The sequence below is a fragment of the Poecile atricapillus genome, chromosome 5 (assembly GCF_030490865.1).
Source record: "Poecile atricapillus isolate bPoeAtr1 chromosome 5, bPoeAtr1.hap1, whole genome shotgun sequence".
NCBI classification, from domain to species: Eukaryota; Metazoa; Chordata; class Aves; order Passeriformes; family Paridae; genus Poecile; species Poecile atricapillus.
The window spans coordinates 36,029,900-36,043,890 of record NC_081253.1 but is presented as its reverse complement, the minus strand read 5'-3'; the positions used below and the strand labels follow the sequence as shown (position 1 = coordinate 36,043,890).

The 13,991-nt window shown below is 48.5% G+C and overlaps 1 protein-coding gene across 4 annotated transcripts in view; it reads right to left on the bottom strand.

Annotated features, from left to right (window-relative positions):
* Positions 1–11,300: 11,300 nt before the first annotated feature.
* Positions 11,301–13,991, bottom strand: part of COL6A3 (collagen type VI alpha 3 chain) — a 57,702-nt gene continuing 55,011 nt past the window's right edge. For all 4 annotated transcript variants that reach the window (XM_058839748.1, XM_058839745.1, XM_058839746.1 and 1 more), the window contains 2 exons: positions 11,817–11,987; positions 11,301–11,685 (listed from right to left, as the gene is read on the bottom strand). In XM_058839748.1, the coding sequence (XP_058695731.1) occupies positions 11,645–11,685; positions 11,817–11,987 (212 nt within the window). In that variant the 3' untranslated portion in view covers positions 11,301–11,644. The remainder of the gene's footprint in view (positions 11,686–11,816; positions 11,988–13,991) is intronic.

Here is a 13,991-nt window from a genome sequence, read left to right as displayed (position 1 = left end):
GGGACAAGTGACTCCATGATCAGAATCTGCTTTTACTGTGGGCTACATAAGCTTATATACTACTATAGGAAGGCTACAATGACAGGGTTAAACATCATACAAACATAAAAACAAACATATGCATATTTCAACATCGATTCAATCTTGTCCCTGTGCCAGACCTGACTTAATCTTCCTGCAATCTTCAAAGCTGTGTTTATTCCTGCCAAGGCATCCTGGCTATCAGATGCTAATCTGATATGCTAATAAAGTCCAAGGTACTTTCTGATTTCACTACAGATCTCCTTTTCTACCTTGCCTGGCTCATAAAAATCATACCAGAAAAATCACAGTGCAGCTGGGTTGTAGGTACACAAGGGTTGGGTTTTTCTCAGTCCCTCTGTGTTGGCATCATTGGTTTTGTTTGCTGGCTCTGGGTGTACAATCCCCCTCCATGGGTGTCGCCTGAGTTGGCTCCCACAGGGAGAGTACAGATAAAATTCTGTCTTGCAGGTGTTTTCCCAATTGCCAGAGGGTGGCTGAGGTTTATCCTGAGGTGGGGTGAGGACTGCTGGAGTACCAAGGTAGGGCAGGTAGGGTTTTGATAGATGAGCTCACAAGAATCACATTTCTGCCAAATCTGTAGAATTTTTCTAGGAAATGCAATGGTGCTCTTCCCTGGATGGCCTGGCTGTGGTGTGGAGAGGTAGAGGATGAGCTGCCCCATAGGCTTTCCCATGGGATCCTGCTTCACGATGCCATCCCACGTGTGCAGGAACCAGAGCAGATGATGGTGATCTCAGGAGGATTAAACTTGCTGGGGCTGTTGACAAAAGTCTCTTTTTTTTTCCACCAGAGCAGGGACAGCAGCCATAACATCAACAAGGGACCTCTTCCAACTCTCTCACAGGGATTCGCAGCCACAAATCATCCCCTTGTCTTAACCAGCCCAGAGGGAAGCCCAGCCACACAGGGTCTCTAAAAACACTTGGCTCTCCACTGATGGGTTATTTCCTTGCATCCCTCGTTGTCTGAGCCAGTGCTGCTGTCATTGCCTGTCCACCAGTGAGCAGAGAGGTCCCTGAAATCCCAAAAGTCCCCTTCCTGCCCCTTGGCTCCAGAGATTTCCGTGCTCATCCATGTGTTCAATAGACATAGGGCTCAAAGCATTCATAGGGGCTCAAAACCTCAAGGCATTCCTTTCTTTTTTCTTTTTCCTTTATTTTTTTTTTCCTATTTTATCTTTCTCTCTTTCCTTTTTCCTTCTCCCTTTTCCCTTTTCACTGTTTCCTTCTTCCTTTCTCCTTTCCCTTTTATTTATTTTCATATCTATATGCACTTCCCATTTTCCTTTTTCCATTTCCTCTCTCCTTTCACCCTTTCCCTTTACACACCTTATTTAAATACATACACATTTTCCTTTTTTCTTTTCTCTCTTTTTTTTTTTTTCTTTCCCTTCCTTTTTTTTTTCTCTCTAATTGTCCTTTTTCTTGTGCTGCCTTCCCTCTCTGTCCCTTCCCTCCCGGGCTGGCGACACCCCAGCCATGAGCTCATGCAGCTCCCGGCTGGATCCCGGATCTGCGTGGGAGGCAGGGAGACGCTGCTCAGCCCAGTGCTGGCCACATTTGGGATCTGTGGGGGCTGATCCCGACATCCAAGTGCTGTTTGTGGCTCTGGGAAGGGATGGCAAAAGCTGGCTGCAGTCTGAGCTTGGGGTCAGCCCCAGCTTCTGGATGGAGGAGTACAAGGGAAAAGCAAAGGGATTCTGCTGTCTTGTTTGGGATAACCATCTCAATCCATTTACAAGTGGCTTTCCAACATATCTGTAAATTGGAAAAGCAATGCTCCTTGGAATAAGTGTGTGCCCGTTTCAAATATGCAAATATTTATCTCCTCAAATATGCCCTGCTTGAAATTCAGAGGCGCCGGTTGTGCCTGAGAGCAAAAGTTCCCACCTCTCTGCTCTCTGCTGATGCCAGAGGGGGTGAAACTGTAGTGCCAAGGGCCTGTTGGACCTTCAGGGCAAATCCATGACCTGTGGAGAGCATTTGTGGTTTGTGCTTCCCAGTTCTGAGCTTGCCAATCAACGGGAAGCTCATTGCCAGCCTGCAAATCCCTGGCAGGAGGGTGGATCCAGGGGAGGACTGGCCTCTTCTCCCAGAGAACAAGGGACAGGAGTAGAGAAAGCGGCCTCAAGCTGTTCCAGGGGAGGATCAGGTTGGACATCAGGAAGAGTTTCTTCATGGAAAGGGTGGTCAGGCATTGGAAGTGGGCTCCCAAGGAGGTGGTAGATCCCACATCACTGGGGGTGTTCAGGGAATGCCTGGATGTGGCACTCAGTGCTCTGGGCTGGGTGACAAGGTGGAGATCAAGGTTGGACTCGATGACCTTTTTCCAACCTTCATGACTTTTCCAGCCTTAGTGATTTTTTGATTTGCTGCTTGGCCACTGCAGCATTGTCTTTTCCAGCTCTTCCAAAGTCAAACATGGGCTGCTAGAAACATTCCCAGGCCTTTACAGCTGGGAAATAGCAGCGACCTCCTGAGAGAGCCTGATGTCACAAGACTTTTCAGCCTGATTTCCAGAGTAGTGGTCTGGATGTGCTTCAAACTTCTGACTGCTTTTTCCAAGCAGCGTTGTTGTTCAGGATTTTTGTCTCTCTTTTTTTTCTGGACTCAACCTTCCCCAGCTCTCAGACCTTCTTGTGCAATCGATGTCCCATCGTAGAGACATCTGGGAGAAATGCAGAGATTTCCTGAGACTGCTGCCATGGAAATTCCTGAGATTTCTGGTGTGAATGGACACGTAGGGAAGGAGGAAGTGGCCATTTAGGAGGTGCATTTTCCACACATATAAGTCCTTTCTGCTCACCCTCTATACTCTGCACCTGCCAAAGGGTTTTTCACCCTGTGGTACCCCAGAACTGAGAGAAGGCTCAAACATTTGCTGCTGCGCCAACTTATTTTAGCTACTTTGTGCCTCTGGTTGTTTGAAAGCTTGGAAATGTAGCTTGGAGCTTTCCCTGCCTGCTGGAAATACCAAGGGAGCAAAGGCATGATGAAAACTCCTGGGGAGGAGGTGGATTTTGGCAGTGGGCTCCTCCCATGGCGCTGCTGAGGCTGGGAAAATTCATCACACCTGCCTCTGGCATGCCTGGAGGGGTTTGGTGAGATGCACAGTTGTGGGGCATGTAGTAAGGGAAATTAGAATGGAATTAGATGATCTTTAAGATCCCTTGCAACCCAAACCTTCCTGTGATGCTGTGAGTCAGGATGAGCTGCCCCTGCACAGAGAAATCCATATGGGAAAAGATTTGAGCCCACACTGCCTCATGGGCATCCAGGGATCAGCACAGCCCCCTTGGAAAAGCATTCCCTGCCTCAGGCTGCCAAAGGAAATGTGCAAGGGGGATGTTCTCCTCCCCATTCTTACGTGACCACCAGCATCAGATGTTCCCAGGATGGGACACAGCTGTAGGGACAATGCACGGGGCTGACCAGAGTACAGCCTGCTCTTTTGCAAGGAGCTTGGCTCCAGACTGCAAGTGAAACTGCCTTCTTATTCCCAAAAATAAGATTATAAAAGGAGGCAGCATTCCAGCTGCTGCCTGTTGTAGCAGCAGGAGAGGAGGGGTGGAAAGGACGAGCAGTTTACAGTCTTCCCAATCCAGGAATGTTCAAACACCTGGGGCAGGTCTGGGGGCTGAAAGTGAGGGCTTTGAATGGAGAGAGGTCAAATGGAGGGGTTAAAAAAGCTATGGAAAAGTGGAGAAAGACCTGGAGTGTTAAGTGCAGGTATGGAGGCGTTGGTTGCTGGTTCCCAAAGAGACAGCTGCAAGCTCTGGTTGGGAAGGGTCACCATCCCTTTCCCTATATCCACACCCCATCCTGGAGCTCTGGCAGCCCTGGGGCCGTGACCATGCCCTGGGGAGCCTGGTCAGTGCCCCACCACCCTCTGGGGGAAGAACCTTTTCCTGATATCCAGCCTGACCCTCCTCTGACACAGCTCCAGCCGTTCCCTGGGTCCTGTCGCTGTCACAGGGAGCAGCGGTGGGAGCTGTCCCTTGGGAGGAGCTGAAGCCCTCAGCGAGGTCTGACCTCAATCTCCTCATCAGGCTGTTTAATCTGAGATTAACCCCATCCCTGCAGGTCCATGCCCTGCACAGCCTTCACACCTGCCTTCCTTACTCAGCTCCCACTTTCCTGGAGCTGGCTTTAATCCCAAACACTTCAGATCTCACTAAGCTCTTCCAAGATGCTGGCATTTTTCTAGCACTTAACAAGGCCTTTGCACTTGGGTGTTAAACCCGGCTCACCTGCCCTGTCCTGCTGGGAAGGGGGCAAAAAGGGGCTCTTTGGGCTGTGTTGGGAGGATGCTCTGACTTAGCCAACTTCAAGAAATAGTCCCAGAATGGGCAGAGAATTCTAATTCTCTTTACTTCATCTATGTCATACCCCTGTGTGAGGAGCTGTGGCTGTTCTCAGACACCTGGTGGGCTTGTCCACTGTAGTTTTTCAGGGTATCATTTCCATTTTTAGGTTTCCCATTGCCCACTTGCTGCTTTTGATCCCAGATTGACACCTACAACCTGCAGGCTTTGAAGGTAGGAAGAGGGGGTGCAGCTTCCAGGCTGCTCTGGGGGTGCCCTTCTGCCTTTCTCCCATGGCTGTTTCCATCCTGGGGGAGAAATAGGATTCCATAATCCAACCTAAGAGAGAAATAGCATTAAATATGATGCCCTTGACATTCTGGGGCCACCTGCATCCATTGCAGAGCTGAGCTGCTTTATAAGCCCAAGGAAAAAGAGAAAAGAAGGAGAATTATGATGCAGATGGGGATTTTGAGTGTTTATTTTGGAAAAAGCTTCTGGATCTCCAACTTTTTGCTGTGGATCAAACTGTCAGGTGTTTAATCCAAAATCCACCCCTTCATAACTCTGAACACTGGGAATCCAGGGATTTGGTTGTTTCACCCAGTGAACCATGCAGGGACCCCACCAGCCAGGGCAGGATTTTGGCTTTTCCAAAATCATTTCTCATTCCTTGTTGCTTAAAAAAAAACCCAAAAACCATGAACTGGGGCAAAATGCAGTGCCATGAGATCTGTGGAGCTGTGGGAAAGGTCAGGCTCACTGTATGTAACCCTCTTGCTGCAAAATTCATCTTCTAACACTTTTTTACTTAGAAAACCATTCTTGCCCCCAAAATCACCAGAATTCCAGGGGTAAATATTTGAGCAGTGAGTGAGCATATTGAACTTGCCTTTCCAAATGGCACTAGTTTAAGCTTTCAGCTGCTGGGCAGTGAGTGGAAATGCTGCCACCCCAGATTTACCATCAGTAAATGGAAAGATGTTCTAAGGGCTAGAGCAGGGAAGCAGCAGGGGAGCCTGGGATCCAAACACTATAGAGGAGCAGCCACAGTGCTCCACTTATTTCCAAAGGCTGTGTCATGGCCTCTGCAATATTCCAGTCAATCTAATGCAAGGCTAATTTTTTTTCATTAACCTCCAACGCAACCTCCCCATCTGCCAAATTAATCACTGCTGGAAAGCCAGAGGAGTATTTTAGAAATAACAAACTACTGATTCTGTCCCTAACAACCTCTTTTTTTTCTTTTATTCCCTTCAGGCCTTTCAGTTCCACTTCAGTTCATTTGCAATGCTCTTGCAGAGCCCATTTGTAAGGCATAAATACAATACAATATAATATATAAAAAATAGAAAACAAATAATTCCTGCCTTTTTTCAAGAGCAATGGTTTATTTGGCCTTTGCTCACTGGGAGACTCCCATCTCAGAGGAAATCCTCAGCAGCACATTGGGGTGCTTTCATCCCAGATTTGGAAGCTAATTTTCAGTGAGTGAGAGCTGGGTGTTATTCCTAGAGTGCTTCCCTGGCTGCAAGGCATGGAGCTATGAGCTTGGAAATCAGAGAATCATAGAATGGTTCAGGTTGGAAGGGACCTTAAAGATCATCTTTGTTCCACCCTGTGCCATGGGCAGGAACACTTTCCTCTACCCCAGGTTGCTCCAAGCCCCATCCAATCTGTTATAAGTGCAATTATCTTTCTATTAAACTTTTTAAATGCTATATAAAAAATATGTGAACCTCGTTTTTCACAAACCTGGCCTTGGACACTGCCAGGGATGGAGCAGCCACAGCTTCTCTGGGCAACCTGTGCCAGGGCCTCAACACCCTCACAGGGAAAAATTTCTTCCTAATATCTAATGTAAATCTAATCTCTTTCAGTTTGAACTCATTCGTGCCAATTTGAAGCCATTCCCCCTTGTCCTGTCATTCCAGGCCCTTCTAAAATGTTTCTCTCCCTGTTTTCTGTAGGCTCCCTTCAGGTACTGGACAGCCACAATTAGGTCACCTCAAGGCCTTCTCCAGGCTGAACAATCCCAATTCTTTCAGTCTTTCCTCACAGCAGAACTGCTCCATCCCTCTGATCATCTCCATGGCCCTCCTCTGGACTGGCTCCAACAGCTCCATGTCCTTCCTGTCCTGGGGACCCCAGAGCTGGACACAGAGCTCCCCATTTTGTGGTTTTCCCTCAGCAGAGCCTTCCCAAGAGCTTTTCCTCGCAGGTGGCCCTGGGATCACCAGGCAGCACCCATCACTCTCCCACATCCCTCCCCCTTGCCCTTCCCAGCCCAGCACAAGGCTCATCCTCAACCCCCTGCCCGGGTTATATCTTTATGATATCAGGTTTTATGCAGCAGCACGGTGAGGTCATCGCAGCCGGCCGCGCTTTTATTTCGGCGCGGTCCCCGCGGCAACGGAGGGAGAAACAAAACACGGAGTTCAGCACAGCGAAGTTTCCTGGCTGCTGGGGCTCATTTTTCTTCATGAGCTGGCTTTGGGAGGCAGCGGAGCGGCCGCTCATGGAAACTCAAACATCTTTCCCTCTCCCCTGTCTGCTCCCCCGTCTCTCTCCGCAGCAATGGAGATAAAGGTTACACATCTGGTTCGGATCTGCTCTGTTTAACCAGAAAAAAATAAAATAAAATAAAATAAAAAATGCCGTGCTCCTGCTGTCCCATAAATCATCCCGCAGCTGGAGCGCACTCCCGGCTCTCGCTGGGGCTGTTTATCCCGCCACGTCCCACTGAGCCGCGGGGTTTGCTTTTGGGAAGGCTGCGCCTCCCGAGAGCTGCCTGCTGCCATTTTGAGTGATCTCCGGCCTCTGGGCCAGGCCTAAGAAGTTTAAAGTTATCATGGATTAAGGTTTTGGGATCTAAAACCACCCATGATGCTCAGCTCAGCTCAACTCATGGGAGTGACGCTTGCAGTGAGCTCCCTGCCAGATGTTGCTCCCCAGGAGCAACTGTTCTGCCCCCAAAACACTTACATGGCTGTAAAACATAGGCAGAAAGCAATGGAGCACCTAGAAAATCTAACATCTTCCAAATCCCCTGCTTTTACCTTATCATCTCCATTTTACTCCAGTGATTTTGGGGTTGGGAGTTGCAGTATTTCCACCCCGCAAGCAGAAGACCCCTGGCCAAGGAAATGCCCACGTTTCTGTCCCAGTTATCCTAAGATCCTCTGCTGCAGGCTCAGCTGCTCCAAGTTTATCTGCATCTCTGCTCAAGCACTTGGATACAGTCCTAATTAATTTTCCTTGAACTCCTGGCCTTGCAATGTCAACACTGGCTGTGTAGGGCATTGCTGGAAAACCCAGGAAAGATCTGGACAGGTACATCTGGGCATCTGTAGACTTCTAGACTGGCTTCTTTCACTAATGTAATAAATTTAATACTGGCTAATAAAATTTGTCAGAGCCACTTTGCCTCTCCTTGTAAAGGTCTCCTTAGAAGGCTGTGATTAAATGCAAAGCTGCAGCATTGAGGGAACCTAACCAAGCTTTAAATGCTGATGCTGTCCTAAATTTAAGGGTCTGGCTTCAATGTTGAACTCTAGGACACATCCTGCTCTTCATTTTTACAACCCCAGCATAAGTGGTTACGTCTGTGCTCTAGGGTTGAATCCTGGAGATTTCACCAGTGGGCTCGTAGCTTTCTGGTCTCCAAGGGCAGAAGAGTAATCCAAAATCCTCTGTATTTCGACTGGAGAAAGTGAGATTTGACAGTGATTCTTTGTAATAGTTTGTCCCAGGGACTGTCCACTATCACACTTTAAGGAGGAAGCATGAGTGTAGGAGGGAGTGTTAGGATTTTGTGGCTTCCTCTGGGCAGCCTGACTGTGAAATGCTCCGTGAGGAAATTCCCTGGTAAAATGATGGTTGGTAGCTCTGCTGACTGTACCTCACCCACCTCCCTTCAGGTCCTGAAGGGTCAATACAAGGAAGATGTAGTGACAGGACAAGGGGGAGTGAATTCAAACTGAAAGAGCGTAGGTTTAGATTGGAGATTAGGAAGAAATTCTTCCCTGTGAGGGTGCTGAGCCCCTGGCACAGGGTGCCCAGGGAAGCTGTGGCTGCCCCATTCCTGGCATTGTCCAAGGCCAGGTTGGACAGGACTTGGAGCAACCTGGGATAGTGGAAGGTGTCTCTGCCCCACATGGGGCAGGATGAGCTTTAAGGTCCCTTCCAGCCCAGACCATTCTGTGGTTCTTTCATTGGGACAGAATTAGCACTCAGGTTTGAAGACACAGCATTACATTCAAGGCTCACTTGGACTTTATGTAGGTCCCGGAGGCAGGGTCACTTCAACCTACACCAGCCTTGTCAAGGTTTTCCTGATCCAATTCTGGAAAACTCCAGAGATTTAGAGCAATTCCAGTGACACTTTTTTACTTCACAACATGCCCTCAGTTTGAGGGGAAATTCTAGGCTGGAGTCTGGCTTTTATGGCCTTGCTGTCCCCCTCCTGGGCCAGGGTGTAAGACTGAGGCAGTACTTTTTGAAGCAAGGCCAGGGGCATTTTTGATGCAGGAGGTGATGTCTAGAGAAGAAATCCTGCATAAAGGGGGGTCTGAGGCCACCCCAAAAGCAGCAGGGTGTGGATCTCGGGGCTCCCCACCAGCAGCCGGGAGCGGAGCGCGTGGCTCAGGCCAGGCTGGGCTATTTTTACTCCCGGTCTGGTCCCGCAGCCACGCTGGCAGATGCACTCCCAGCTGCAGATGACTTCCATGTGCAGCCCCTCGTGGGGCCCGGGGATGGGAGGGGATGAGGGGCCCCTTCCCGGCCCTTCCCGAGCTTCCTTCTCCTCCCGGCGCGCTGTGGAACCTCGGGCTGCGCCCTGGCATCCTGGAGCGCTGCACGGGCCATGGAAAGCAGCTTTCCCGGGAAACAGAGGCGGTGCAGGCATTGGGAAAACCTCTCCCGTGCTGCAGAGGGGTGGGAGGATGGAGGGATGGATCGCTTTAACCAAAGTGCAGCTTTTAAACCCCGTGAAAGCAGAAAAGGGGGGGCCCGATGCACGGTGAGGTGCAGGGCAGGCTCCCAAGTCCCTGTGCAAGAGCCAGCTAAAATAATAAGTAAATAAATAAATAAATAAATAAATAATATTTTAAAAACACAAATAAAAATACAATATTTAAATATTATAAAAATAATAAATAAATAACATTCACCCATTCCCCTCTTTTTCTAATGAAGCCCCTGTGGTGTGCTGGGGGAAGGTGCCAAATAAACAGCGCAGTTTCCCCAGCTCAGCTGCCACGGCTTGGCAAACCAAGCTGTCCCCTGTCCCCACGCAAGTGGCTCAGACGGGAAGTTTTGGGATCTGGGCTGCGCCTCCTGCCAAGAATGGGATGCCTGAACTGTAAATCCTCACGAGGACAAAGCCCAGAGCAGACCTGAGAGCTCTTCTTGCGCCCTGGAGAAGTCAGGGTGAGGCCCTTGGAACCCTGTGGATCTTGTGCAGCGCTGAACAGTGAGCCTAAGCTGTCAGATTTAATTTAGTCTTGCAAATGGTGTTGTGGAAGGCAAATCCTCCTCCTGGGAGGTGCTGCCAAAGGCATGGTTGTGTGTGCAACACATGTGGGACATCTCCTGTCATGACCCATGGGGGCCTGCCTGAAGTGCTTCAGAAAGCAGCAGGACAGCACCAGGTGGCCTTCTCCTGACGGCAATCCCACCCTGACCCATGGAAGAACACCTGAATAAGCCCTGAATTGCAAGGGTCTCCATTCCAAGATCTAATAAATGCAACCCAGTTCTCCAGAAGACAATGCCCTCTCCTAGCTCTCCCTCACCAATTCCCTGGTTTTAGTGTTCCAGTTGCCTTCTGCAAGGCTCCATTTCTCCATCCAGGCACCTCCAGCAGGCCATGGGAAGTGTTACCAAGCCCTGCCTTTGGACAACAACGGAGGCTCAGGGAAACTGAGGCTGTAAGCCCCACAGCCAGAGCTGCCCTGTGCAGTGGGGAGGCCACTTTCATCTTCATCGTGCTTTCAGGGGGGATTTTTGAAGGGTCAGGAAAAATGTGCATTGTTTCTGGGAATTTAATCTTCTTTGGGTGAGCTCAGAGAAGGACAGGAAGGGTAAAAATCATGGCTGTGGAAAGTTAAGGAGACAGATGAAAATATGGGGGCATTGAGTAACACAGGTTGCAAGGGACACCCAGGACTTGCTGAGGCCAAGTTGCTCCATGCCATGTCCAGCTGAGTTTAAATTCCTTCAGGACAGAGATTTTACAACCAAGATATCTCTGTTTCTACCTTTTTTCCAAGCTTGAAATCTCCAGGTTGCCAGCAGCCTCTCAGTGCTCTCCCCCTGAATACCCTTACTACATCCATCCTCCCTTTGAGGCACAGTGGGTTTCCCTCCCCACCCCAAAAAATTGTTTTCCACACCCTGGAAAATTATTCCGTTGATACCCACACTGGCTTCAACAAAGACAAACCCACAAGTTTCTCAAAACCTCCATTAGACTTTATTTAAAAGTTCTTTGTATAGACTTCCTGACACAGAATCCACAATAAAAATAAAACCCCCTCCCTCCCCCTGCTCCCCCCTCCCCAGACTGCTTTGCTTTGTATTTTATAAAACATACAGCATCAGAAGAATGCCAGAGGCATCCTACACCACAATTTGAAGATTTGTTAACTGAGGCCTTGGTCCCAGCAGTGCATTTGCATTCGGAAACTTTGCTTCCTTTTCCTTGCTAGTTTGGTTGGCCACATGTGGTACAAATGCATACAAGAGATCTAGTCTGAGATCGAATCCAGCAAAAGGAGAAGAAAAATAAAAATAAAAGAGGAAGAGTGAAAATGGAACTACTTGTTTATCAGAATCAGCCACTCTCTTACACAAAAGCTCTCCCGGTAAAGCTACGCTCAGTTATGAGAAGGATAAAAGCAAGCAGGTAACAAATTGCCGTGAAATTACTACGATTCTTGGGGTTTTTTTGACTCATTTTTACGGTGCCTTAGATAGGCAGACTGACAGAATTGGAGGGGGGGGGGGGAAGGCTAATTTAGAGACATGTTGAGAGACAATAACAGTCTGCACTTAGGTAAATATTTGGCAATGTTGAAGCTATACAATATAACCCGGGCACGTGTAGCACTCAGTCCACAAACAGTTTAGCACCATATTGATAGGTCATGTAGCAAAACCCTCTCCTCAGGGTTTGCTTGGGAGTTAAAAGCATGAAATATTACAGTGCAAGGTCGTCTATACCCTTAGCTTCTATAGGGGCAAGGTGGCAAAAGTGATGCTGTCTCAGAGGTAAGTGTTGGCCAGCCCCTGGCTCTATGTCCCTATTGTCGTCACCACGCCAGGGTTGATGGTACCTGGTGGAGAAAGAAAGAATAAATAAGGTTCTGATGCAGGATACTGAGGGAAGATAAACGAGGTGATTGTCAGGAGTCCAACCCCACGCAGCAGAGCGGGAATGCCAGGGATTTGTCTGAGTCCTTCTTACCAGAGATGCAGAGTTTTTCACATTCTTTCTGCGTGTTGAACCTGTTCTCGTTGCCGCCACAGCCGCCGTACCAGAAGCGGGCGCAGCTCTTGGTCTCGGGGTCGTAGTACCACTTCAGCACAAAGTTCCTGCAGGTGCCCTCATCCTTCTGCAGCCGACAGATGTCCATGACTGTGGAAAAAACAGGAGCAACAGTGGTCAGTAGCACTCCTGGGTGAAGCACAGCCTTTTCTGAGTGTATCTGCAGGGCAGGGCTGGAATGCAAACTGAGAAAAAGCATCCACAGCACACATTGTGCACATCTCTTGTGACTGAATCCTATCTCTTTCTCTGCAAAGACAACCTCTTTCCCTGGAGGTCACCACCCCTGGTGCACAAGTTTGTCTCCTGTGTTGCTGCCATGCATCCAGGAGGGATGAAGGAAGAGTGTTGCGTGACAGTGGTTGTCTGCAAATCCCTTGGATCTGTAGGATACGAGTTGGCAGGTCTCAGAACTGGGAGAGGACTGGCTGGGCTGCAAGGGAAGAAGTACTGGCACCACTAAGATGACTGACTTAATCTGAAAAGAGAAATCCTCCATGTGAAGATGCTCCTGGGTCCACCACACACCGCTCATGGCATTTTGCATCCCTTGCTGAGTGAGCAGGGAACAAAACAACAAAGCACTTGGAAGTGGCAAAATGAAATTGCCAAATCGTTTCTTAAAAATAAAACTAAAAAAACATCTGATGTCAGCCATTGATTTGCCATCAGGTCACACACCTCCCTTCTCACAGAGATGCAGAAAGAGCTCATGCCATCTCTGCTCAGCACAGCATAAACACCACAGATCAGGGGGAGTCAGAAATTAGTGTTGACCTTGCAGTTCAGTTTTGCTTTTGGGCTCCTACAGCCAAAAGCTTCCCCATGCCTTAGGCAGGCTCTTTGCCTTTCTTATATTCATATTTTCTTTTTCCAAAGCCCATCTCACTTCTTCCCCACCTTCCAAAACACTGAAATCCAGCAGATGTGACCACAGAAATGACTCTACCCCAAACCCTGCACAGGAATCAAATCCAAACACTAATCAAAACAGAAGAATGTCTTTTGCATATATAACCTAATTTTCCCCTATTTCAGTCTGAAATTAAACAAAAGTTTACCTAAAAATTTCCAATAATTCATAGAGAGCAAGAACTAGGGAGTTAAAATGTGTTTTAAGCTGTAGCAGGTTGAAAAGATGGGAAGAGAGAGGGTTTTAAGTCATCCCCTGGAGAAAATGGGCCTCAGTTACGCTTAAGAGTTACTTTTGTCATGCTAAAAAAGTTAATGACAATAAAAAAAATAAAGCCATAGAATCATCAAGGTTGGAAAAGTCCTCTAAGACCCTTGAGCCCAACCATTACCCCAGTACTGCCAAGTTCGCCGCTAAACCATGCCTCAAATTCCACATCTACATATGATAAATTATATAAAAAGTCCAAAATCAAAGGGGATCACATCATTTAAAAGGCTTCAAAAAGGAAATGGGTCTGGTGCATGGCTTTGCAGCCAAAGTGCCTTAAAGTTTGGGGGCTCAACTCATTTCTCAATGTTGCACCTGCTATGGGCTGAGCCCAGAGCCTGAGCCACCACGCAGCACCCCAAAAGCTGAGATGCATTGAACTCATGTGTCCATTTTCCATGTGGATTCAAGCTCTGGCTTTGCAGAAAATGGAAAGGGAATAAAGCAAGCAGAGCACAGTGGGCAGAGACCTGAACATCCCTCCAGGGCCCCTCAGCTGCTTTTCTTGACTCTGTGCCCAGGGCAGAGCAGTGCCAAGTTGATGAAATATCACTTTAGCCTCAGAAACAGTTGCTGGAAACATCATAAAGGCATGTGACAATGATCAGAAGGGGCTGGCCTGTGGGACAGGGCTGGCAGAAACACGCTCCCTCCAGAGAAAACCTCATCAGGGAGGCTTCCCTGCTCTCTGAGGGTGGAATCCTGCTCTGGAGTGAAGCTGCAGGTTCCTGCACAAGCTGTGCACTGCTTCCTGTGGCAGAAAAGTCCTCAAACTACAGCCAGAGGATCCATGATACCCATTTGCATCCCCAAAGAACGTTGAAATCCCCTTTTGCCACCCCAGACATCTCTGTGGCTGATGGTGGCCACCTCCTCCTGGCCTCCACATCTCTGCAGGGCTGCCAGTGACA